This window comes from the organism of the source record quoted next, unplaced genomic scaffold (assembly GCF_019419815.1).
Source record: "Pyrus x bretschneideri cultivar Hongxiangsu unplaced genomic scaffold, Pyrus_bretschneideri_v1 Contig9, whole genome shotgun sequence".
Classification (NCBI taxonomy): Eukaryota; Viridiplantae; Streptophyta; class Magnoliopsida; order Rosales; family Rosaceae; genus Pyrus; species Pyrus x bretschneideri.
The window spans coordinates 3447318-3471985 of record NW_025999831.1 but is presented as its reverse complement, the minus strand read 5'-3'; the positions used below and the strand labels follow the sequence as shown (position 1 = coordinate 3471985).

The 24668-nt window shown below is 38.2% G+C and overlaps 4 protein-coding genes across 10 annotated transcripts; 2 read left to right on the top strand and 2 right to left on the bottom strand.

The window, feature by feature from the left end:
- Positions 1-3313: 3313 nt before the first annotated feature.
- Positions 3314-8997, top strand: LOC103928550 (carbon catabolite repressor protein 4 homolog 1). Of its 3 annotated transcripts, none has more exons than XM_009337606.3 (12): positions 3314-3517; positions 5538-6291; positions 6549-6635; positions 6746-6829; positions 6929-7015; positions 7112-7198; positions 7366-7419; positions 7584-7675; positions 7768-7882; positions 8010-8157; positions 8250-8404; positions 8809-8997. In XM_009337606.3, the coding sequence occupies exons 1-11, from the start codon at positions 3360-3362 to the stop codon at positions 8393-8395; spliced, it is 1812 nt and encodes a 603-aa protein (XP_009335881.2). In that variant the 5' UTR covers positions 3314-3359; the 3' UTR covers positions 8396-8404; positions 8809-8997. The 3 variants fall into 3 exon arrangements, with proteins under 3 accessions (XP_009335881.2, XP_009335882.2, XP_009335883.2); XM_009337607.3 differs by lacking the exon at positions 8809-8997 and adding an exon at positions 8505-8766; XM_009337608.3 differs by lacking the exon at positions 8809-8997 and adding an exon at positions 8493-8766.
- Positions 8998-10533: 1536 nt separating this feature from the next.
- LOC103928548 (F-box protein At3g58530) lies at positions 10534-15458 on the bottom strand. 5 transcript variants are annotated; one of them, XM_048576710.1, is made up of 13 exons: positions 15213-15457; positions 15023-15082; positions 14599-14682; positions 13533-13675; positions 13382-13442; positions 13011-13081; positions 12586-12672; positions 12435-12507; positions 12277-12344; positions 12117-12185; positions 11484-11589; positions 11316-11407; positions 10534-10899 (listed from the first exon to the last, which is right to left on the bottom strand). In XM_048576710.1, the coding sequence occupies exons 1-12, from the start codon at positions 15384-15386 to the stop codon at positions 11342-11344; spliced, it is 1062 nt and encodes a 353-aa protein (XP_048432667.1). In that variant the 5' UTR covers positions 15387-15457; the 3' UTR covers positions 10534-10899; positions 11316-11341. The 5 variants fall into 5 exon arrangements, 4 of the variants coding, with proteins under 4 accessions (XP_048432667.1, XP_048432666.1, XP_009335878.2 ...); XM_048576709.1 differs by having other exon boundaries at positions 13367-13442; positions 15213-15456; XM_009337603.3 differs by having other exon boundaries at positions 13367-13442; positions 13533-13663; positions 15213-15455.
- A 269-nt stretch (positions 15459-15727) lies between these two features.
- LOC103928547 (protein WHAT'S THIS FACTOR 9, mitochondrial) lies at positions 15728-18598 on the top strand. The gene is made up of 2 exons (XM_009337602.3): positions 15728-17300; positions 18218-18598. The coding sequence occupies exon 1, from the start codon at positions 15846-15848 to the stop codon at positions 17238-17240; it is 1395 nt and encodes a 464-aa protein (XP_009335877.2). The 5' UTR covers positions 15728-15845; the 3' UTR covers positions 17241-17300; positions 18218-18598.
- Positions 18599-19009: 411 nt separating this feature from the next.
- LOC103928546 (DEAD-box ATP-dependent RNA helicase 37) lies at positions 19010-23587 on the bottom strand. Its single transcript, XM_009337601.3, has 7 exons — positions 23407-23587; positions 22160-22960; positions 21988-22071; positions 20769-21011; positions 20414-20581; positions 20193-20306; positions 19010-19614 (listed from the first exon to the last, which is right to left on the bottom strand). Exons 2-7 carry the CDS (start codon positions 22910-22912, stop codon positions 19111-19113), a joined length of 1866 nt encoding a protein of 621 aa, XP_009335876.2. The 5' UTR covers positions 22913-22960; positions 23407-23587; the 3' UTR covers positions 19010-19110.
- Between the last annotated feature and the right edge of the window lie 1081 nt (positions 23588-24668).

Below are 24668 nucleotides of genomic sequence, written 5' to 3'. Positions count from 1 at the left end.
CGCCCAAACTTCCTCAAACTAAGATTTCTAGAACACGTCGCTTCCAAGTAACACGAACTGTGCCCGCCATTCCTTGAGAATGCACATCGTAAAGTACAAAACCGCTTCATATCTTCCAAATTCAACTCACTTAGGGCTTTTCCGTTTCTCAACGCTCCTAGGTAAAACCAATTATGTCCGAAATTCTCAGGGAATGCACGATGTAAAGTATCGATCCGATGTCGAAAGTCATCCAACAATCCACTTCATCACTACTGAGGCACAATCCCGACACGAATTCTTGTATTTCAACCAGAAGGTGAAAATTCAAACAGAGAAAGGTTTGCACAACTATCCCGAATGACACCAAATCCGGAAGTCATGACATCCAAATGATGTCATGGCAGACACACTACTACAATAATAGAAGGTCCTAAGTATGCTCTGAACAAAACCTCGCTCTGATACCAATCTGACACATCCCGGCCCGGGTAGCACCACTTCCCGGGCCCGCTCCACACCGTAGCACGATATTGTCCGCTTTGGGCCCCGACCACGCCCTCACGGTTTTGTTTCTGGGAACTCACACGAGAACTTCCCGATGGGTCACCCATCCTGGGAGTGCTCTCGTGTGCTACTCGCTTAACTTCGGAGTTCCTATGGAACCCGAAGCCAGTGAGCTCCCAAAAGGCCTCGTGCTAGGTAGGATGGGAATATACATTTAAGGATCACCCCTGGGCGATGTGGGATCTCACAACTTCAACCCACGAAAGTAAGTGGGGAGACAGATAAAGGCAGATAAGCTTGCCCACCGTTGTTGTGAAATGATGAAGATTTCCATGGTCTTTTAGACACCATATTTGCCACCGGAGCCATTAAACCACCAAGACTTTTCAAGCCTATCTCTGGACAAGACAAGAAGAATCCGAGATATATTATCAATTCATGAGACATCCTTCCACTGCTTGCCAGACTATGAGAAAAATCCTTCACTCCAAAATCCATGAAGGAAAACTAGAGTTTCTTTCCAAGAAACGAGCAATTGATGTATTCCCTTGCCAATCACATCACAAATTCAAACAAAATACATGGGGAAAACACTTTCACTTATGTCTTCATGCATGCACATGTACATAGAACACTTTCACTTATGCCTCGTTAGTCCAAGAGCAAAACAAGGTTGGTTGTGATGAATATTTTAAGAAAATAACACATATTCTAAGAAACTTTCACAGAAAAATATGCTTGTTTGTGCTCATGCTTAATACCTTTGTAAACTAAACAAACCCTTCCATGCAAAATCTTCACTACCAATGAGATGGCATCAAGAAGGGTAAATTATGTTTTGCATCCTCAATTTTGGGTGACAAACTTGTTTCTTATTTTTTGAACATTGCAATGTTATACATTAACTTACAAATTTGTTACAATGTTAAACCTCCGTTAGTCAATCCGTTAATTTGATCGTAAAATGATGATGTATCAACTGTGAGTCTCATATTTTTTCTGATGTTATGTCAAGATTGTGCCACATGAACAAACAACAGATTAAAATTATGAAAATATAATACAATCTTTATATTAATTTCAAAAGACCTAACATTAGCTTCCCTAACCCCTTGCACCGCTGCGCTGAATCACAAAACCCATTGTTACCCTGCCATACCATTTCATACTTTCGTATAATTTTAATTGGTTATTTGTCCACGTGATTTAAATTTGACATCACATCAGTAAAAATGTGAGATCACAATTGACACATCATTTAGTGGTAAATTAACGTATTGATTAACAGAGGTCTGACATTGCATCGAATTCATAAGTTAAGTGTTAAAATATAATTTACCTAAAGAATATGTCAATTCACAACATAATTGAAAATTCGAACAAAATTAGATAAACAAAGATAAAATAAGCTAAAATCATCATGAATAGGAATTCTAATTGCTCTCTCCCAATTTTCAATTATTTTGCTCCCAACTTTAAAAATTCATCCAATAAATCCATTTATAAATAAAGATTCTAAAAGACGATAGGCGTTAGTTGGACGGCGGGTTAGGGCTTAGCGCCTAGGTTGCTAGGCGGGATCTAGGCGGGTGCCAAAGTGGATTAGACGGATTTAAGTAAATCCATTATATTTCGTGTAAATAAGTGTATGTTTATACTTAAAATATATATAATTTCATCATAAACTACAAAATAGAATGACATATGTATTATGAAGTATTGGAACATAATAAAAACATGGGGAACAAACATATAATGTGTGTTCATTTAAGTATTTAACAAGTCTCTTACAATTTATTGAAACAAATTAAATGTAAATTGAAAGTTATCTATTTTTTATTTAAGTGAGTCGCAACTTAGGTAGGTGTCTAGACGGGTCTGGGCAGCCTAGGCGGGTGCCTAAGCTGGTCTAGGTGCTATTTTTTAATTTTCAAACGGCTAGCCATTAATCAGAACGGTGGCCAGTTACCTAGCGTCTAGATGAGGATTTTTAGAACAATATAAACACAAATTTTTATTTCGAAGATAGAGATACCATCTAATTAAATTATATTTTGTAAACCACAAAACGCAACAGTTGATAATTATATTCTTTATTTAATCCATTAAACTAATATATCTAACTATTAACTGTCTCATCGTATAATCTACCAACTAGTATAGCCGGATAAAAGTTGGAAACTTCTTGAAACCAAATCCAAAACCCAAAAGGGCAGAGGGGCAAAAAAACACCAAACGAAAACAATCACACGCTCAAAAATAAATAAAAAAAACAAAAACAAAAATGGGAGAGAAACCAAAACCAATGCCAAAGTCGTAGAGAGACTCGTACGGTATAAAAGAAGAGCCAGAGCCATCTCCCTCCTCTCTATCCCTCTCTTCGCTCTGTCTCTCTCAATTCAGGAAATGGAGTTGGAGGCAAACAAGATTACTTTCACTTCCTCTGTAAAACCCTAATTATCGATCCCCTTGTTCCCCTCTCCCTCTTTCTCTCTCAAGAAACCCAACTTTCTCTCTCTGTCCCTCTGTATCTCTCTACAATCTTCGATCCCTCTCCGCCAATCGATCCACTGAAATCACTTCTTGAGGAAAAAGAAGGCCCTTTCTTTCCCTCTCCGCCCTCTCCGAAACCCACAATTTCCCAATCCAAAGCTCTCGATCTGTGGCGTTCGATTTCAGGGACTGATTTTTTTCTTTTAGGGTTTTGGGGTTCTCGGCTCCGTCAAGGCTGGCGGGGATTCGGGTCAAGTAAATGGCGGATCCGCCAGGTATCCGCCTCCATCGCTCGTGTGTTTTCTCTCGATTGGGTAGGATAGGGTTACGTTGCTGTCAAGATTTTTGCTGCTGCCTAGAGTGAGAAGCGAAAACAAAGCATGCTGAGCGTGCTACGCGTGCACCTCCCTTCGGATATTCCCATTGTAGGCTGCGAGCTCACGCCATACGTGCTCCTGCGCCGGCCTGACAAGAATGTCACGACAGACGATGTGCCGGAGTCAGCCCCTCTTGATGGCCACTTCTTGAGGTACAAGTGGTAAGTGACAATTTCCCCGATCAATTTCAGTTTTTGTTTGTCATTTTTTATTTGCTTCATTTGGTTTTCGGGATTTTTCACTTTCTGGTATCTTGGGGGCTTTAAGCGTATTTGGGGCTTCTGGGTTGGTTTGTTTGGTAGTGTTGTTACGCGGGTTTTGGCAAAGGTTGTAGCTTTATTATAGTCTATAGGGAAAAGGTTCTAGGTGTGTTGAATCTTAGTGTAATGTGTTCATGTATTGTATCTTTTGGTGTGTTTGTTTTTTCTTTTTTTCATAACATCGTTTGGCAAGTTTGTATATTTGTAGTTCTACATTCATCACTGTTTAATTCTGTTCTTGGATTTGAATTCTGTGTAATTTTTTCTCTGATGATGTATTACTGCACTAATTGCCTTTAATTGTGTAATTGAATTAGAAAAATTTGATGATCTCAATAGCATCATTTACTTCAAATGAAAGGTAAATGATTCGTCTCCGACTCAAAGCTCATTTCGTAAATTACAACCGTGCCAAATTGGGTTTCGAGTTAGAGTTTACAAGTCTAGAATAGTTTGTTATAGTAAGAATTAATAGGAGAGTTATGAATGCTGCAACTACTGTAGCACTGATAAACGTCAAATTGTTGATACCAGTTTGGAAATCCAGTTTGCATTACTACTATTTTTTTTTTTTTTTTTTGTTGGTAATACACGTGTGTTTGGAGCGCCCAATGGTATGTATTAGAAATATATTAAAGCATTTATTCTGCTTCTGAGCTTGTGGTGAAAACTAGTGGCCAGGCTGCAGCTTATAGCTCCACTTATAGATACTTATCCTCCACCGGTATCACGCTTACCTTTGCACCTACGTCCAGAATTGGCAATTTCTTTTTTCCATTCTTTTATTCCCCCCCCCCCCCCAAAAAAAAAAGAAAAAAAGAAAAGAAAAAAGAACGAAAGAAAGAAAGAAAGAGAAAAAACCTGACTGAATTTTGACTAACTTTTAATTATCTTTCCGTATATATTTTTGAGTTTTTTCAATCATAGCCAGTTTGCATTGGTCCAATTAGAGAACTAACCTTTAAAAAAATAAAATTTAAAACTAACTTGTTTTAGGTGACGTTAGGGCCGATTCACAATCAAGATCAAGTTAAGATGTGGGCTGAGATTGCAGTTTAGATATTCGAGATCTCAATCCACATCTTGATTCATATATTGACCCCATTTTTGTCCTTTCAAGTCCAAAGCAGGTTAATCTTCTAAGTTTGTTATATAAAAAGGGGATATTTTTCCAGTGGGCCAATACGATAGATTATTTTACGAAGGAACCCTTGTTTCACTCTCCCTTTGATGTGCAGTTGACCTAAATTCTTATTCATCAGTTGTGCTGTTTTGTGTTATAAACCAACTAGAGGATATTTTTAAAGCTTTTATTTTAGTGTCGGCAGTTAGTCGTGTCAGAGGACGCACTAAATTTTATTTTTCCGGTCATGTGGGGAGAAATGTCGCCTACTCCTTTGAGCTTTGTGTTATGCAATTAACATGATGAGATTCTATCATTCAATGACAAAATATTGGGTGCTTAATTTGCACCTGATAGCACATATGATGATGATAGTTGATTCGGGTCAGCATATTTATCTGTTTACCAGGCACATATTGACAAGATCTTGGCATGACGTCCCTTCTTTCTTATTCAAAAATTGATGATAATTAGTATTTAGTGTTGGATTTTACATGTCTATGCCACTTTAGCGCATCGAATTTGGTTAGAGGATGCTTAGGTTCATGAATCAGTTGACTAATTTTTATCCTTCTTAAATACATAATTGATCTTCAACATTGTTTCCATATGTAGAGTGAGGTAAGCTAGGGAACTAGTAAATTCAGCAAGCTGATTGATGTTGAGGCTTCAGATTGATTAAATATTGATAAATCTGTCTTTAAAATAAACATCTTTAATATGGATTAAATCTTTTATTTTTTGGTTTAATGACGGTTTCAGTGATTTATGTTGCCCCATTCTTGATCTTGGTTGCAGGTATCGCGTACAAAGTGATAAAAAAGTTGCTATCTGTAGTGTACATCCATCTGAGCAAGCCACATTGCAGTGTCTAGGTTGTGTTAAGGCCAAAATACCTGTTGCCAAAAGTTACCATTGTTCACCTAAGTGCTTCTCAGATGCATGGCAGCATCACCGTGTTTTGCATGACCGTGCTGCTAGTGCTGTAAATGAAAATGGAAATGAGGAAGAAGAGGTGTTTGGACGCTTCAATGGCTCTGGATCTGGAGTCCTTAACACTAGCTTAACTGGTTCCGTGTCAAGCACGAGTTTGACAAATGGTTCAGCACCTTTATATCCTGCAGCTGTTACACAAAGGAGTGGTGGTGAAACATGGTTTGAAGTGGGCCGCTCTAAAACGTATACACCAACCGCTGATGATATTGGGCATGTTCTTAAGTTTGAATGCGTTGTAGTTGATGCTGAATCAAAAGTACCTGTGGGACATGTCAATACCATATTAACTTCCCGTGTCATTCCAGCACCCTCTCCCAGTCCACGGCGTCTGGTTCCTGTCAATGGAGTTGACGTCATGGGGCATTTAGATTCAGATGGCCGTATTTCATCTTCTGGAACTTTTACTGTGCTTTCATACAACATTTTGTCTGATGTGTATGCCACCAGTGAATCATACAGTTACTGCCCTTCATGGGCACTTTCGTGGCCCTACCGCAGGCAAAATTTGCTGCGGGAAATTGTTGGCTATCGCGCAGATATTGTTTGTCTTCAGGAGGTACACATTCATGCTTGATCAGTTCTTTTCACGAACTTCCTTTTTAATAATTTTGATATTGATAAGTAGAGCATTACTTGAATGTCTTGATATCTTCAAGCCAATTTTCTTGGATTCATGAAGATTAGGTTATTATTGGACTAGATATGTGGAATTAGTGAATGCTACATGTCATAAAGAGCTCATCCATTTCAGTGTAAGTTATGAAAGCGCTATATGCATTTTGTGTTGTTCGAACTGATCATTGTCCCTCTCAGGTTCAAAGTGATCATTTTGAGGAATTTTTTGCCCCCGAGCTGGACAAACATGGTTATCAAGCACTATATAAGAGAAAAACAAATGAGGTCTCTTAGCTCATCCTTTATACATATTATAGCTTGAATAAACTTCATCTGACTTATGTTCATGGCTTTTGAAATTCTTTTGGCCTTTAATTTACGTTCTTTGGCTTCAGGTTTACAATGGAAACACACAAACAATAGATGGTTGTGCAACATTTTTCCGTAGAGACAGATTTTCACATGTCAAAAAATATGAGGTTGGGAGAGTGCAAGATATAACAGTGCATATATATATATATATATATCTATATATGTTTTATTTCGTTCTTAGTCTGAAGCAATTTGTGTTTATGCAGGTTGAATTTAATAAGGCTGCTCAGTCTTTGACTGATGCAATGATTCCAAGTAATCAGAAGAAAAGTGCTTTAAATCGATTAGTTAAGGTGGGCTTGATATTTATGGATTTTAGTGCTGAACCTGATCTTTTTAAATTGATCTTGTTCTAAGAAGCTCATGCCTGGATCTCAATGTGTGTGTAGGATAATGTTGCACTCATAGTGGTTCTGGAAGCAAAATTCAGCAATCAGGGAGCTGATAATCCTGGGAAACGGCAACTTCTTTGTGTGGTAGGACATGCATGTTGTGTTTTTGTACTTGTAATATTTGAATGGTCTTATAAGTTGAATTTGTTGTACTCTTTGGGATTTGTAATCTTTTCAACTGCCCCAATTTCAATGCACGGGCATCTTTCAAGGCATCTTGTAACACGTTTTTCTGATGGTATGGAATACAGGCAAATACACATGTAAATGTCCACCAAGATCTGAAGGATGTCAAACTCTGGCAGGTAACTTGTATTTTTGGTTCTTCCATACAGTAGTGTATGGTTTTGATCATTTATAAAATGGCATTCCGAAAGTGTGCAGTGAGATTTGTTAAACTAATCATGCCCTTACGCCTACTATCATAGAAGCTGTTCCTAATATTGTGTTTTCTTGTGTTTCTTATCAGGTTCACACTCTTTTAAAAGGACTAGAGAAAATAGCTGCCAGTGCAGATATCCCGATGCTGGTGTGTGGGGATTTTAATTCAGTTCCTGGAAGGTCTGTTGATTGTTACTGATGATTTTTAATTGGATTCGAGAATTTATTACTGGTATGTTGCTTGCTTAAGGTACTGCTGAACTTTGTTGCAGCGCTCCTCATACACTTCTGGCTATGGGAAAGGTAGATCCATCGCATACAGATTTACAAGTGGATCCTCTTAATATACTGCGCCCTCTCAGTAAGCTGATACATCAGCTACCACTGGTAATACATGCTTTCTATTGTACTGGCTTCTTGATCATCTTTTTGTTGTTATTGTTGGGAATGTGGAATATGCGTGATTTTGGGTTATAGGGCTTGTGTTGATCTGAATTACTATTGCAACTCACAGGTTAGTGCATATTCATCATTCGCAAGATTGGGAGTTGGTCTTGGGATGGAGCAGCAGAGAAGGAGAATGGATCCCACCACAAATGAGCCATTATTTACAAATTGCACTAGAGATTTCATTGGTACCCTAGATTACATATTCTACACCGGTAAGTTTATGGATTACATATTTGTTTGATCTGTTCATTTTGATGCCTCACTGTGATAGACCATTATTCATAAAGTTAACATGTGATTGCAGCTGACTCCTTAACGGTGGAGTCCTTGTTGGAACTCTTGGACGAGGAAAGCTTAAGGAAAGACACAGCCCTTCCTTCTCCAGAGTGGTCATCAGATCATATTGCACTTTTAGCCGAGTTTCGCTGCAAGCCTAGAGTTAGACGTTGACACATTCAGGTAGTCTTTCAAATCTTTGTTGTTTTATATTCTTGTTTGTTGGGCTTCATTTGTTTTTGTTTCTTTTTTTTTTGTTTTCATTTTCTAGTCATTTTCTCAGAGATCAATTTAGGAAGATTTTGGCATTAGGGGGAGGAAGATCAGGTACACTAATGAAGTACATCCAGTGTGACTAAATATGATTGTATCACTAAGGTTGATGGTGTGACATCCGCTTAGTTGGTTCAGGGCTAAGAGTAACGCTTTCTACTTCAAGAAAACCTCTCAATTTGAAATATCAAACATTGTCGTTTCTTGTGTTCTCTTATAAATAATGAATGCATAAACGCCTGTGTTGCGCGCGCGTGTGTTGTGTGGCTCCACTTATGTGGTTTTTGTGTTGATTGCAACCTCGATGCTTGTAGGAGAGAGCTCCGGAGGCATCCATGAAAAAGGCTGAAAGAAGCTGTTGGATTGAGTTAAGTTATTGTAAGAATGGTAGATCATGCCCCAAAGTTCTTTCCAGGTATCTCCTTGCGGGATCCTTGCTTATGATCTGCTTTGTATTATGCCACCTTTGTCTTTATAGAAAAGCTATTATGATCCCTGCTCAATTCCGATCTCGTTTTTGCCTAATCCCTGAAAGGCATGTGTTTAGTAGGCCTGCAATTGCTTGCTTCTTTTCTCTTTTATACCTCGGGTTCTCCCGTGCTCCTGTGGATCTGTTTGCATCGCCCTCTCCCCGTTTTCTTCCATTTTAATTTTTGGTAAGGAAACACAGGATGAGGAATAAGTTTTTGATGTTTTTTTCCTTTTCGGTTCCGTCTTTCTATTGAAGTAGCTCATCTTGTTTGCCACTGAGTGCATTTGGTTTTCCATTTCAGCATAAATGGTTTTTATACATGTGTGAGTGAGGGTTACTCGTTCTTTTTTCGTTTCTTCTCGGGGATGAATGTTGGAAGTAAAAAAAATTCAGTTATTCAAAACATTGGCAGTTGTAGTCCGAAATGAGGAAGAAAAACACAAACTAATCGTCAATCGAAATGCCCGCGTGGTTGATTGGTTTTTTAATTTTGTTTTATCGCTTCTGGCATCCTCGGAGGGAATATGAATGTTCATCCGGACTTGAATTTTGTTCTAAAAGAATGGGCGTGACTGCTGCCTCGAATATGGACTCAAAAGTTAGAGAGATCTTTGGAACACGAGGTGGTACATCAAGGCATTATATTAGCAATAAATTGTAGCAATTGTCTTTCAATTTTAATCAAATTGGAGCAATGGTTCTTTTCATCAACTTTGCTTAAATCATGAAAATGTGTAGCTATGGGTTTTTTTAACTTTGTTAGAATTTTGTCAAAATAAACTATTGAAAGAACCATTGCTACAATTGGGGTTTCTCAATTCATCAAAATGTGGCGTTATGGCTATTCTTGTTAACTTCGTTAGAATTTTGTCAAAATGAGTTATATTGGGAGGAATATTGTTACAATTGGGTTAAAATTGAGGGACCATTGCTTCAATTGGGTTAAAGTTAAGGGATCCAGTTGAATTAAAATTGAAGGACCAATGGTTTTTTATTTTTAGTTGATGGACCCTAGCTACACGTTGATGGATCATTACTCCAATTGAGTTAAAGTTAAGCGATCATTATTACAATTTACTCATATTAGACAAATGGAGGAACTCGGGGACACTTAACACTTTCCTTTATTTATTTTTATGACATATGGTGTATCATTTTGTTTTTCGAGCATATAAAAATTTCTCCAAAAATTGATAGATAAAGCAACATGAAATTGAGAGTGATGATATTTAAACATGCAAAAATGACACTTTCCCGAGTACATGGAATGTCCCACGGGCCAAATTGTTTCCCACGATTGAGGAAAAGGCACAACTCGAGACGAGACCAAGAGTATATGATGCGGGCACAACCCGAGAATTGAAATCAATGCCGTGCCTGCAATAAGCGAACCTCCGGCCGACAACAATGCAGGCCGGCCACGATCAAACTCTGTTACAACTCTCTTGCATATAAGTTTGAATACTTTAAAACACCGTAAAAATTTAAAATTGTATTCGTCTAAGGGAGAATAAAAAAAAAGAGACGAGGATGGAAAGACATGAAAAGATAAGAGAAACAATGACCGTGTCTCAGCTAAAAAACGTACTTTTATCTGTGGAAAGTGACTGGCTTGCCTTGGCTACGAACCTAACAAAATATCTGGGGGGACTTCAATGAAAAAAAAAATGCTGCTCGGAAACTCGTAACTACAAACATAACGCCGCAATCAAACTTCATTTGGTTTCTGTCACCCAGATAAACAATCTTAACATGAATTATAATGTGATGCACATTGCACCATTCCAACCACAGCTCAATTAGTGTGACGCAGACCCGTAACATTCCTAAGTTGAGATACACTGAAGATGACAGTAGTCGAGCTGCATGAAATACCGCAGCACCCACCCTCGCATCTCCTTCGATTTATTATCAATGACCCCGGAGATTAATCCTGAAAAACATACAAAAGGCAATGGGCAAGGATGTTTAAATGGTTATATAACTTAATCATAAAGACAAATGCAACATATTCATTCAAACCAACACGACTAATGTAGTACAAGTCAGTGCACATAAGCATTTCACTAAAACTTGAACTGATGAGGACTGCCCCGAAACATTGGTGAACCGACTTCCTTATTTGCCAAACCATATTCTCATACTCACAATCTAGGAAGAGTCACTAGCATATAAAGATTGGAATATGAAAGAAAGATAGCAGCAATCGGAAAGCCGATTGTCATTCCTGTCTTTTTAAAGTTTGTATGAAGTAACCCATATGGAGCTTCAAGAACCAAATTCCTTTCTTTAATGGACAGATTGCCATTTATTATCTACTAAAGCCACTTAATGGACAGAAAACCGAACCTGTTCATCTGCAAGTTTTCGGAGCATTAGCTGTGCACTTTAAAGCACCGTAACTTTGGAAACATCTGAAGCAATTCATCACGGCTCCGTTTCTACAAGAATATTAATACAATTAGAACAATTGGTCAAAGTTGTAGTAACTAAAAGTTCTACCAAATACAAACTAACCTTAATTCCAATACATCCATTAACATCAAGAGTTGTAAGTGAGTTTGAGCAGGTCAGCGAAAGGGCCTCCAAGCATTTATTGGTCACCCCAACTATCCCAAACAAGCTGCACTGTTTCATTCACAAGTCAGTAAGATCACTGAAAGTCCTGCAGGTTTCATTCAATAGCATGGGAACCGTGTAGGTTTACTTAAAAATAAAAGTATCCAACAATGTCACTTTTTCTGTTTCTGCTGCATGTATGATTTTACTCTGGTTTTCAAAATAACTATGATATTTCCTAAACTTCACTTTATTTAATTTTTTTAATTGAATTATACGGCCTACTGCACGGGAAACCCTAAAATTAGATTTAACCAGTTACACAAAGCAATTTTGTAGCTCAATCCAATGTCTTCTAGGTCTCCAAACGGGTTTTAAATAAAGAAATAAAGAAGATGAGCAACATTAGTGACTGCTCTTGCAGACCGGCCGAAAATTTTCAACCTTGTGATTCCATCCCAGCTGTCAAAGACATTCAAATATACTGTAACTGAATAAGTAACCAGAGTTTGAAATTTCTCAAGTCAAGAATGCAGAGGCCAGAGTTGAGCCTTACATTCTTTAAAAATTCTTATCAAGATTACGGATTACCTGAGAAATTCAAGAGATGTGCAACCCTGCGCAACGGCTTTGACCCCCATGTCAGTGACCCGTACACACCTATTAGAAAGTGGAGATTGGTTTTGAAACTGTAATGCGTCTCTTTTGTTTCATATACATGTTTATTTGAGTGCTTCAGTTACCAACTTACCATGTCAAATTGAGAGAAAGAAGGCCCTTGCATCTAGCTATACAAGCCACCCCTTCATCTGACAGATTCTGAAATGTGATTCCATGATTATTTACCATCATTTTCGTAAAGTGTTCCAAAAGAATTATGTCAGCAAAACTAAATCTAGTTAATCTTACCTGGGCGCCACATAAATCCAAGAATTTAAGATGGGAAAGAAGTGATATTTTCTTGTAAGCTTCATCAGTGAAGCTAAGCAAACAAAATACAGCCAATCAAAATACAAGAAGAAGAACTAGCTCAAATTGATAAACAAAGAATATCAAATACCTTGACAGGGCGTACAAATTTAGACTATGGAGACTAGGACAACCGTGCAATATCTGCTGCAAGCCAGAATCCGTTAACTTGACACACCTGTGAATAAAAAGTTATAATATGTAGGCACGGAAGGGAGGTTGCGGCTTTTTCATAGGATAATCAGTTTCACCACTGGTTTGTGTAGAACGTAAAGTGTATTCAGAGGAAGAGTGTCGGGTTATAGCTAAGCAATTCCTTTTTAGATAGGTCATAAACTGGAAACCACACAATCAAAAAATCATTGGTGTGATTTCCTGTTGTGACACATACAACAACAACAACAAAGCCTTATCCCACTAAGTGTGGTCGGTGTGACGCATAAGCAGATAAAAATTAAAATTTCTTACAAAATTAACTTTTCGCCAGATGATGTGATTAAGATCAGTGTTTCCTACCTTGTCAGGTTCAACAACTGTAATTCTGGATAATTCTGAGCAATTAATTGCAAGCTTTTGTCTGAAAGGTTCTGTGCTTTCCACATCAAAATAAACAATTGAAATAAATTCTTCACAAATAAATATTAAAACTTAAAGGTTGACTAGCCAATATAACATATAACAGTCACATACGGTACCTACTTAAATAAGGGATACATCTGAAGCATACCATAACCTACTTCAGGACAATAAAAACCAATCTTTTGCAGAGATAAGGTTGAATAGAAACAATACAGATTATGCATATATGTTTCAAAGTGTATAGTTTGCAACTCACAAAGCACTGAAATAGGATGGGACCAAGTGACAAGTACCTTACAGCCACTTACGTTCAGATCAACCACATATTTGCAGTTCTTCACCAGGTGCCCTATACCTATATCTGTTACCCTGAAATTCAATGCATATTCCCAAATTCAGTGAAAGAAAACAACATTTCAACTAGAAATAAGATTTGAAAGACAAATCAAACTTTAATACCTCACATTCCAATAGATCGAAAATTCCTTCAAACTGGGGCAAGCACTGGTTATAGCTTCAATTCCCTTATCAGATATCTTCTGGCAGCCATTAAGATTCAAAACCTCCAGATCTTGAAGAGAATCTCGACACTGTAGAAACGCATAATTTTCTTTTACACAATCAGAGGTATCAAAAAGCATCTGTCTATGAACAATATTGTATACTTCATCAAGTACTCATTGTTCTTTGACACAAGTATTATAATGACTACATTTAGCCAGTTCATCCAGATTCCACATTTTGAAGGGAACGTGAGAATTATAATAACAGGTGATCTGCTGTGCAAGGGATAGAAGTTATGAAAAGCTAGGTCTGGTAGAGTAACAGGTTTCCTTTCCATTTGCAATATCATGCTACACAAACATGTCTTGTGCTGTAAGATCCCCCAACTCAAGAAACCACAAATAACTTAGAAGATAAGAATAGAAGCTTTGTTGATGGGAAGTGTTATTGGCACTCCAAAAATCTCATTCTACACTCCTCACAAGTGTATTTTTCTTTCTAAATATAGAAAGTTTGGAGTGTATAATGAGAAATTTGGAGTGCCAATAATAATTCCCTTGTTGATTCTACAAGTCGAAAATATAAAGTCTGGAAGCTTAACCCAAAATTTAGACTTAATCACAAGCTTGATTAGTCCTAACCCTGTCATGCTTCTCATACCTTACAAATACTGACAAGACATAGGTAAACTGTTTTATGGTATGCTTTCTGTGTGGCAAGAAATGCTCATATGAGTGTCAGTGCCCTACAATACAGACTCGTTAAAACCCATTATAATGCCTTGATGCTGGCAAATCAACAATCTTCCAACTGCACCTTCTCTGGCGTTTGTATTAGTTAAAATTTAGGGCAAAATGGAGTGAAAAAATCGTTACAATTATAAACCTGCTAATTTTCACAAGCATTATTATTATTGTTATTATCATTACAACGTTCTTTCCTCGTACACCAGAAAACCAATATCTTCTTACTTCTTTGAAATATAAAATTGGCCGCAAGCTCATACTAGAATGAATGTTACCTTGCTCTTTACGAGTTCAAGATGCTTGTCTTCAATGTCTTGTGCAAATTCAAGGTTTATATGCTTCACATGCCGATATCTCGCCTGGAAATATTGCATCAGGAATCCATATCAATACAATCATCCACTTGAAGCATTTTGTAAACTACAAGAAGCAAACACTACATCCCAATCATTTTCAAAACACCAATATAGCATCACTGAAGAACAATTTTTTATTGCACTTCTATTTACAATGGACAAACCAACCATCCTTTCTTCTTTCTTAAAACATGACCTTGAAACAAAAAAGGCACTATTTTGTGCTAAGATCACCAAAACATGGTCATTTCGGTGTTTTCCGCTAACATTTACCCCTTAATCATCAAATGCCGGTATCAAACAAACACAATTGCAATCAAATTTGCTACATCTAACTTCTAACCAATGAAAGAGCATCCACAAGGCGATTCCCAGCATTATTCATCTCTCGAAAATCCAAAAGCTGAAACAACAACCAAAACCCATGTCACAAAACCACATATACACACCACTCTTTTACCCATCTCAAATTTTCAATTTTTAAGCAAAAACAAAGGATCAAGTCGAGAAAAAAGAAGGAAAAAAAAAAGTACCAGCCAAATGGAGGGGCAGGATATGAGAGTTGCGTTGAGCCATGGGCTGACTAGCAAGAGAGTGATGAGGTCTCTCTGCGGAAGTCTTGTGCTCACTATTTTCAGAACTTTGGGAATGGTTTCTCTGCTCCAAGTTACTTCCTCCTCCCCAGCTTCTACTTGTTTCTCCTCCATTTTTTATTACAGAGAGAGAGAGCGTGTGAATTTGGTTCTGCGTTGGTTGTACCTTGGGAAATGTTTGGCAGCTGAGTGACAGCGTCTGCTAATTATTGGTATTGGGCTATTGGCAGGGCCGGACTTACCCAGAGAATGATGGCACGCCCAACTTTTAGGCCTAGCCCAAGTCCGTCTCGGATTAGTGTACGTTGTATGGATTGCATCTAGCGGGTGATGTCTCACCTATCGAGTGATGGAGCTTCGCTTATGATTTCGCTCACCCATGATGATATTACTTGTGCCTATATATAAGTTTGTTTTCATCTTCTGTCTTTGTGGTAGACTTATATCAAAATACTTGCTTGTAGTATCTGTTACGAGTTTACTTTTGTACCTTTTCGTTTGAATTATCTCTAAATCAATAAATTGAGCACACAAAAATATGCTCATACGACAACTCTTATAATTTTGTAATCTATGAAATTGCTATGGCTTTCTAAAACAAAAATAAAAAATGTCTACATTGGATTTCATGGTGTACTCGGCATTCCAAAGCTTCAGCCCAAAAATAAAACCCCGAGCAAAATGAAAGCTTACCTCTTCTCTCTCCTAAAACCCCGAACCCCCTCCTCCTCACCCACCAACCTCCTCCTCCACCGCCACCACCAACAGCGGGGCATAACCAAAGTCCGCCTCAAATGGGTCAAAAACCGAAGCATCGACCACGTCATCGAAACCGAGACCGACCTCAAAGCCGCCTGCCTCCTCAAGGACGCAATCAAGCGCTCTCCCACCGGCTTCCTCACCGCCAAGTCCTTCGCCGACTGGCAGAAGCTCCTCGGCCTCACCGTCCCCGTCCTCCGCTTCCTCCGCAGGTACCCAACTCTTTTCCAAGAATTCCCACATGCCCGTTACGCCAATTTGCCATGTTTCAAATTAACAGAAACTGCATTGTTGTTGGATTCACAAGAACAAAGTATACACAAAACCCATGAGAGTGACACTGTGGAGAGGCTCTGTAGAGTGCTTATGATGACAAAGTCTAAGACTTTGCCTCTCCAGTCGTTGTATCCCTTGAAATGGGATCTGGGTTTGCCTGATGGTTTCGAAAAAATGTTGGTTCCGAAATACCCTGATTGTTTTCGGATTGTTAAGGCCTCGAATGGGGTCGGATGCTTGAAGGCCATACAATGGCCTAAAGAGTATGCGGTTTCGGAATTGCAGAGAAGTAGAGAGGGTGGTGATTTAGGGGATGAGTATAGGCAGTTCAAAAGGGGGCAGACGGTGTTGGCATTTCCTATGAATTTTCCAAGGGGTTATGGTGGCCAGAAGAAGGTTAGGGCATGGATGGAGGAGTTCCAGAAGTTACCGTATATTTCGCCATATGAGGATTCTAGGCATATTGATCCTAAGAGTGATCTTATGGAGAAAAGGGTAGTTGGAGTTTTGCATGAGTTCTTGAGCTTGACTCTTCATAAGAAGACTAAGAGGAACTACTTGAGAAGCTTGAGGGAGGAATTGAATCTTCCACATAAGTTTACGAGAATCTTCACAAGGTATCCGGGGATTTTCTACCTCTCGTTGAAGTGTAAAACAACCACTGTTTCACTCAGGGAAGGGTACCATAGAGGGAAGTTAGTGAACCCACATCCCCTCACAAGTTTGAGAGAGAAGTTCTATTACGTCATGAGAACAGGGCTTCTTTATCGGGGTAAAGGTGTGAACATGCTATCCCCGGAAGAGATTTTACTTAACAGTATGGAGAGTGAAAGTGGGCAGGAAGAATCTGAAGAGGAAGAGGCTGGAACAGGTGATGAATGCTATGAAGATGAAGTATCGAATTCAGATTCGGAAGGGTCTGATGAAGATTGACGATTGTATCAGAAGTTAGACATTGTGCTTACATTCCATGTCAATTGCACTCACCTTAAAGTAAGCAACTTCACCAGAAAGATTGATTTCATAGATTTTTCTTAGTTAACGGATTTTTGTCCTCTCATCTCTGTACTAAAATGTTTGTTTTCGGGATTGCTGCTTGAGATGTTTAAATTTTTCTGCACAATACGGTATTGATGTTTAGGTTTAACCTTCTGACTAATTGCAAACATAATCTTTGAAACGTTGCAAGCTTGCTTTTTGTTGGTTTTTTTACTTTTAAGTAAAATGGAATCGTCAAAGAATCCAAGTTCCGTTCAGAATGCTTTCTGTTTTGTGTACGTTTTTCCCAAATTCATATTTCATTTTCCCATTCGTTTTGTAATGTGACCTTCAATACAATGTTATAATATCAACTTCAAACCGTTGTACATACTTTCGGTCTCTCAGTTTTAGATTTGGGAACTTATGAACTGCTGACTGAAATGAGGATCATATTGTGGAAACCACAACATGGCATATAAAACTATTACTGGATAAAGTTTAGGATGAACTTCGAGTACTCTAGCGTTTAGATAGCAGCATTTGAAATCTGTTTTAAACATCCTTGTTCAAACTGAATTGTGGAAACAAAATCTACAACGTGCTATGTTCTGTGGAATCCATGTGTTGGGTTGATTCCCAAAATGTTGTAGATTGGTTGGTTGTTATTTGAGATAAAACCAAAGGAATTATTTGGTTCTAAATTTGTTGATTGTGTTGTCATTTGGTTCGATAGCTATTAGGTGCTCTTATATTTTGTTCTCATGAAAGATATCAGATTATGTTATTTCTTAGAGACACAGTAACATGAACAGTTCTGATAACACTGGGAATAGCGTAACATGGTAGTGTTGCTTCTCTTTTTTTAACATGAGAAATATCGCAACGTGTCTGTAATCTTGACGGCTCATCTGAATGATATTATGTTTCAGCCTTTCTTCAAGTGGTGCAGCATTTCAAGTGTAATACGAAGACGATGTTTCGAGGATGCAGGAAGAACCTTTGAGGTGAAATCATCAAACTCTTTCCAACAGTGGATTTGAAATTGAGTGTGAAGCTTCATGGCACGCAATTGCACTTTTATGCCACACCATGAACCAATGATACGAAGTTGCAATTATTATTTTGATTCCTTGCGTCAGCCTCTTTGCAATGTTCTGATGCCGTTGCATAGTGAGAGATGTAGATGTGTTTTGTGCTACCTTCTTTCTCCACTTAAGACAATACTTGCGTCAAGAACTTTCCTCCTTCCCACTAAATGTGACATCATTATATCGAAGAATAAGTATAATCGAAACTATTCTTTTCCTTTACCATCAGGTCATCTCTAGAAAAATTCATTCGGTTTGAATACTATTTAGCCATACTTATTGTCGAACAACTTGACAGTTATGGTAACAAGTACGGTTCTCACAGTGAGCTGTTAATTTCTTTGTTCAAATAGACGACTAACCAAATCTTTTGAATTTTTGTAAATAGTCTGCAAATGATGATATAGCAAATAAACAGCTTCAATGTTGATGTTTTTATGGTAAAATGATGTCACGTTAGCGGAAAATAGCCCAGAATGTGGGAAGCCACGACGGACGGCTAAACATACCAAGTCTCTGGTGCTTCCACAAAACTAGGTTAACTAACAATCCTCTCCTGTCCCCTCAAATATCCAACATTCAAGTTACCACATAAGAAAATTTAGAACTAGAAAATAAACAACAAAGGAAAAGGAAACAAAATGTATAGTCCATTAATTTTTATGAGGATAATATTATATACTCGGACAAAAAAGAAAAAGAAGAGGAACAACATCCAGCATTTAATGGAAGCACTAATCCCAGGCACTGGTCATACCACCGTTACCAGCACCATAACCCCCAGAGCCGCCACCATAGCCACCAGAGTTGCCATATCCACCACCACTGCTTCCTCCACTGTAAAAATCTGAACCCCTACTGGAAGAGCCGTCCCTTCTGAAATCACGGCCACCAAACCGACCTCCCCCAGATCGCCTTCTGCCTCCACCGCCATAAGAAGCCCTTGATGCATAACGAGTAAGCCAAGCAGGTACTTCCTGATTTGCTTCTTGCATTAGATCAGCGAGTGGTTTTGCCAATGAGAGATTGTTCTCATTAAAGAAGGCAGTTGCCAATCCTGATTTGCCAGCTCGCCCTGTCCGACCTATCCGGTGAACATAATCATCAACGTCATTTGGAAGATCAAAATTTACCACATGAGCTACATGGGGGATATCTAGACCACGTGCAGCAACATCTGTTGCCACTAAAATTGGTGTATTTCCACTCTTGAATGATCTCAATGCATGTTCTCTTTCCTGCATACAAGTACATCACATCATAACAATATGAGGATTCGGGTTAATGCTAAACTTGCATGGTCATCATAAAATACTACGGGAAAAAAAGGATGACAATTACAACCAAGTGAAGTTTTCTACTAAGAATCGCTATTTCATAGTGATGAAATTACTTCCAGTTTGCCCTTGGGGTTTGCTTAAGTGGTGGAGGGTGGGGTAATGAGTTAGGATTAGGATACGTCTAGTGTTCGGTTCCCTCCAATGTAACCAAAGAAATTTCTTCCAGTTTAGCAAACTGGAAATTTTACGTATTAACCAGACAGGAGAAATCTCACAGGTTCAAAGATGGTTTAGAACATGACTAGAAGGAAAAATTGATGGTTCAGAATTACTAAAACTTGCTGCAGGAAAAGTAGAAGAATAATTCGCTCAGCTATAGCAGCAAAATAGGTCAACAAAGTTCTTTTTAGAGAGAGAGAGAGAGAGAGAGAGAGAGATCAACTTCTTTTTTCACGACGAATAACATCAGACACAAAACATAAGGAAACAAATATCACTTCTGATAGACTACAAGATCAATTTGCCAAACAATTTACCTGTTGTGTTCTGTCACCATGAATAGTAGTTGCAGGAAACCCATTCATGCACAACCAGTGTTCTAATGCATCAGCTCCCTTCTTTGTCTCCACAAAAACTAATGTCAGAGATTGCTGCAAATTCAATGACAAACGACTATTAATAGAATGCAGGATACTGATATACCAATTCTTCAAAAGAATCAACAGAACTTTAACAAAGAGTATTCCTTCCATGTCACCTTGCCATGAGCTCCATTTTCCCTCTGTGCATGAAGGAGGTCCATGAGATGACTTCGTTTATCAGACTCATGAACAAATTCAACTCTTTGAACAATTAAATCAGTACTTGAACCAACCCTTCCAACAGCCAAAAATATATATTTTGAAAGAAAATCTGATGCCAGTCGCTGCATTCCAACAAAAATTTGCAAAAGCTATCAGATACTTTCAGTTTGGAATTCCACTGTTTGGAACCACTTTTACCAGCATTCAATATGACTATATAGAATGTTCATGTGGCATTAATATGACTATATACAAGTCAGTAAGTAAAGAAAAATCCAACAGGGAACCCAGCTACCGATTAAAACACACCTGTATCTCCTTTGGAAACGTAGCACTAAACAGCATGGTCTGTCGCAAACCTGGGGGAGGCATGTCCATCTGCTCCACTATCTTCCTAATTTGAGGCTCAAAACCCATGTCCAGCATCCTATCTGCCTCATCAAGAGCCAAATATCTGATCATTTGCAATGACACTCTTGCCCTCTCAAGCAGATCTACCAATCGTCCCGGAGTTGCCACAAGAATATCAACTCCTCTCTCAAGTTCTCTCAACTGACACAATATTGGAAAACAAAAGAGTAAGAGGTGAATCATCAAAACAAAAACAAAAAACAAAGTGAAAGTGGCATCAAGAATAAGCACCAATAATAATTTATTTAAGGTCACAAAATTTTCCACAACAGGATTGAGTCAATCAACATTTTGTGCTTTTAGGAGAGATATCAATGAAGAGAAAGTTAAGCAAGTGGTATTGACCTTAGTTGGAAAGGAAAATTGCTTTATTGACTTTAGTTGAAAAGGGGAACTGTTTTAACTGACCTATGATAGAAAATGAAATGATCATTGATCTATGCTGAAATATGAAATTATTTATTGACCTAAACCAAATTTCCTAAAAGTTTAATACTTTGAATGGGCTTGGGACCAAACCGAATACAAGTCATCCAAAAACATCTCCCACGCAAAAAAAAAAAAAAAAGAATAAAAAAAAACTATAACCACAACCTCAAAATTATGTTCAATGATTTGTTCGCAGACTCACTCTTTCCCTCTCTTAAACATATAAACCTAAAACCAACCCAGCCTATATAACCTGAGCCTTCATTCTATAATAAAGAACCTTGAAAAATGAACAAACAAATAATAAAAATGGGGATTAGTTGTGGGGCCCACACCACATCGAACTTTAACAACCCGAACTGTCTATTAATAGATCATACTTGCAAAATATTAGCCAAATTGGAAATATTTGAGGCATCTAATTGAGTTCGAAGAAATTGACAAACACTATGTTTAAAGAAACATTGAAAATTCGTCGTGACAATTAAATAGGCAAATGGTTTTGGATTGAATTGATTTTTTGCAACGATGATCTTTGAATTGAGATTTACAAAATAGACGGTTTGGATTGTTGAAGTTCAATGTAGAGTGGGTCCCACAACTAATTATATATTTATACATAAACACATGCAAGTAGACAAGGATCCAAAGTATCAGTAAGCCACAATCAAAGTCAAGTTATACAAACCTGTTGGTTTATTGGTGCTCCTCCATAAGCAACTACCACCTTGACACCAGTTTGATAAGCAAATTTTCTAGTTTCTTCATGGATCTGCAAACCAGCCAAAACAGAAACAATAAGCTTTTGCCTATAAACCACTAGAATACACGTTATGTTACTGGCATAAGCACAATCTAACCTGGCAAGAGAGTTCCCTGGTAGGTGAGAGAATAAGAGCAAGGGGGTACACAGTACGTGCTCCACGAGGTCTCTGAGCAAACTGCCCCAGCATGATTCCACTAATAATTGGAAAGCAGAAAGCAGCTGTCTTCCCTGAACCCGTCTGAGCACAAGCCATCAAATCTCTACCTCCAAGAGAAATAGGTATTGCATGACGCTGAACAGGAGTTGGCTTCACATACCTGCACCTCCGAATATTTAAATTCAATGCCTCCCCTAAGTCTATCTCTGCAAAAGTATTCACAGGTGGTGGCACATTATCCCCACTAGTTTCCACTGGGATATCCTCATAAGCATCAAAGTTAATGCCTGTGTTTTCTTGATCACTAAACGTCGGTTCTGAGATGTCTTCATCAGCAAAAGGGTTTACTTCCCGCTCCCTCCCACGGTCCCATCCCCCACTTCTATTGTTCCAACCACCACCACCTCGACCACCACTGGAACCATATCCCGGGCGCCCAACATCACGCCTAGAACTGCCAGCACCCCAGGCAGGGCCAGGCGCAGGCCCATTGTAACCTACACGGTCATTGGCTGGTGATGGGGCAGGCTGTGAAGGAGCCGGGGCATCAGAAGAAGGCGGCCTATTACGAAGATGTGGTGGGACATAAGTTGATCGTGTAGGGCGAGATGAGCTGTTATTGTCAGATGAACCAGCAGTCGAATTCTCTCCTTGAGAATTTGCTACAGAATCCGCCCATGAAGTCCTCATAATTGGAAAAACGCGACCCCTCCTTTTTCAATAAATTCAATTCGTAACCTAACGCACCAAACACACAAACGAACAAAAAAATCAGATTCCAAATAAAAATTGGTCTCATGATTTATCTCTATATATCTTGCAGATCAAAACCCTGATCAATCTTACCACTATACCATTCAAGGGGGATTCGTCTACGAAAATTATCATTAGAAACTGGTTAACATGAAAACTTTAGTAACAATTTACATAACATTAACAGTAAACTCGATTAACTTTAAAAAAAAATATATGATTAATGTTTAGCGGAATAAACATCACGCAGAAAACTTAAAACACAAATCTGAGCAAAAAAAAAAAAAAACTAAACAATGTCGATACACGAAAAATCGGAAAAATAAGTACACAGATCAAAATTCAAAACGAAAACAACAGCAAGCATTCGAAAAGCAGATAAACACATGCAAAAAAGCTCAAAAATTACAGAGACCGAGAGAACGTCGAACCTCGATAAGCAGTGAGAGCAGCGGAATCGGATCGGAAACCAGATAAAAATTAAGAAACCCTAGCTTTTCTGAGCGCAGGAACGGCAGGATCGCACCGCAGGCGAAGATATAGCTCCGGTTTTTCGTTTTCTTCCTCGATAAGATTTTCTCTTCTTTTTTTCTGAGATTTTTCTTCTCCTTTTCAAATGGGACCAAAACTCTTTCTTCCCCTTTTCCTTTTTCTACGCTGCCGAGACGTATTGCGAGGAAATTATTATTATTTTTTTAAAATAAAATTAAAAATTTATCTTTAAATGCATTGGCGTCCGTACAATTTGGAGGGCGAAAGGTGGCTGCCGTCATAAAAATAACCGGACGGTGAAGCGTGAAATTGTGAGGGTTAAAAATCTGCATGCTTGATTTCTGAGGTCTCTAATCTTTCTACAATATAGGGAACTCAATTCCATGTAATTAAGAATTTGTTTGTATGTAATGTTGCGTTTGTATTTATATCTAATATACATGTTTCAACTTATCCAGACACGACACACTTAGTTGAAATTATGTCGCCTCTTCATATACCTTTATTAAGCAAATCAATTATTATTAGTTTATAAAAAAGACGTCCATGGTAAAAGAAAGATAATTAGCATGAAAACCACAGCTGGTAAAGAGAGAAACAAAGAAAGTCCTACTCTAACCTCTACCTAACCTCAATCTTTGGTTTTGGAGTTTGCATTCTTCTTGATCCCTTTTCTTTCTATTTCTATTTTGGTAGGGGTAGACCTCTTACTCTGCTGCATGAGCATTTATGGTTGTGGTCGCTTTCTCTTTTTGATGAGAATAGCATTTTATAATGGTTATGACTTATTGTTCAACCTTGGCTGTCAAAGCGATGACTGTTGTTTCAAATTTGAGGTGGTAGTTTTCTGTTTGGTGCATTTGACAAAGGAGTAAGAGTAGGAAGCTCGACATTTGTTTAGGGTGACTTATAGCCACTGTTCTAAAAAGCGGCCCAGAAAATTGATGAAGTGTCTATACGGTTCTGGGCGGTCCTAGGCGGTTCAATTTTTGTTTGTTTGTTTAGGTTAAGGTTTGGAGATAATTTTCTTGTAAAATAACTTTAAGCTTTTTTCTTATAAAATAACTTTGAATACATATTACATTTTATGTATTCAATCAATCTTGGTCACTTATTTACATGTTTTTATTATGAGACAATAAATTTAATTAAAATTAAAAAATCTGCCTAGGTCTCTGCCTGCCACCTAATTAGCGCCTAA

Coding starts and splice junctions, on each gene's coding strand:
- LOC103928547 (XM_009337602.3), top strand. CDS start 15,846: ATGAAATTGCTATGGCTTTCTAAAACAAAAATAAAAAATGTCTACATT.
- LOC103928550 (XM_009337606.3), top strand. CDS start 3,360: ATGCTGAGCGTGCTACGCGTGCACCTCCCTTCGGATATTCCCATTGTA. Junction 7,676..7,767: donor TTTAATTCAGTTCCTGGAAG/GTCTGTTGATTG, acceptor ACTTTGTTGCAG/CGCTCCTCATACACTTCTGG. Junction 7,883..8,009: donor TGATACATCAGCTACCACTG/GTAATACATGCT, acceptor TGCAACTCACAG/GTTAGTGCATATTCATCATT.
- LOC103928548 (XM_048576709.1), bottom strand. CDS start 15,386: ATGGAGGAGAAACAAGTAGAAGCTGGGGAGGAGGAAGTAACTTGGAGC. Junction 14,683..15,022: donor TTGTGGATGCTCTTTCATTG/GTTAGAAGTTAG, acceptor CAATATTTCCAG/GCGAGATATCGGCATGTGAA. Junction 12,186..12,276: donor CTTTCTCTCAATTTGACATG/GTAAGTTGGTAA, acceptor ACTTTCTAATAG/GTGTGTACGGGTCACTGACA.
- LOC103928546 (XM_009337601.3), bottom strand. CDS start 22,912: ATGAGGACTTCATGGGCGGATTCTGTAGCAAATTCTCAAGGAGAGAAT. Junction 20,582..20,768: donor CGTTTCCAAAGGAGATACAG/GTGTGTTTTAAT, acceptor GTTGGAATGCAG/CGACTGGCATCAGATTTTCT. Junction 20,307..20,413: donor AAAATGGAGCTCATGGCAAG/GTGACATGGAAG, acceptor TTGAATTTGCAG/CAATCTCTGACATTAGTTTT.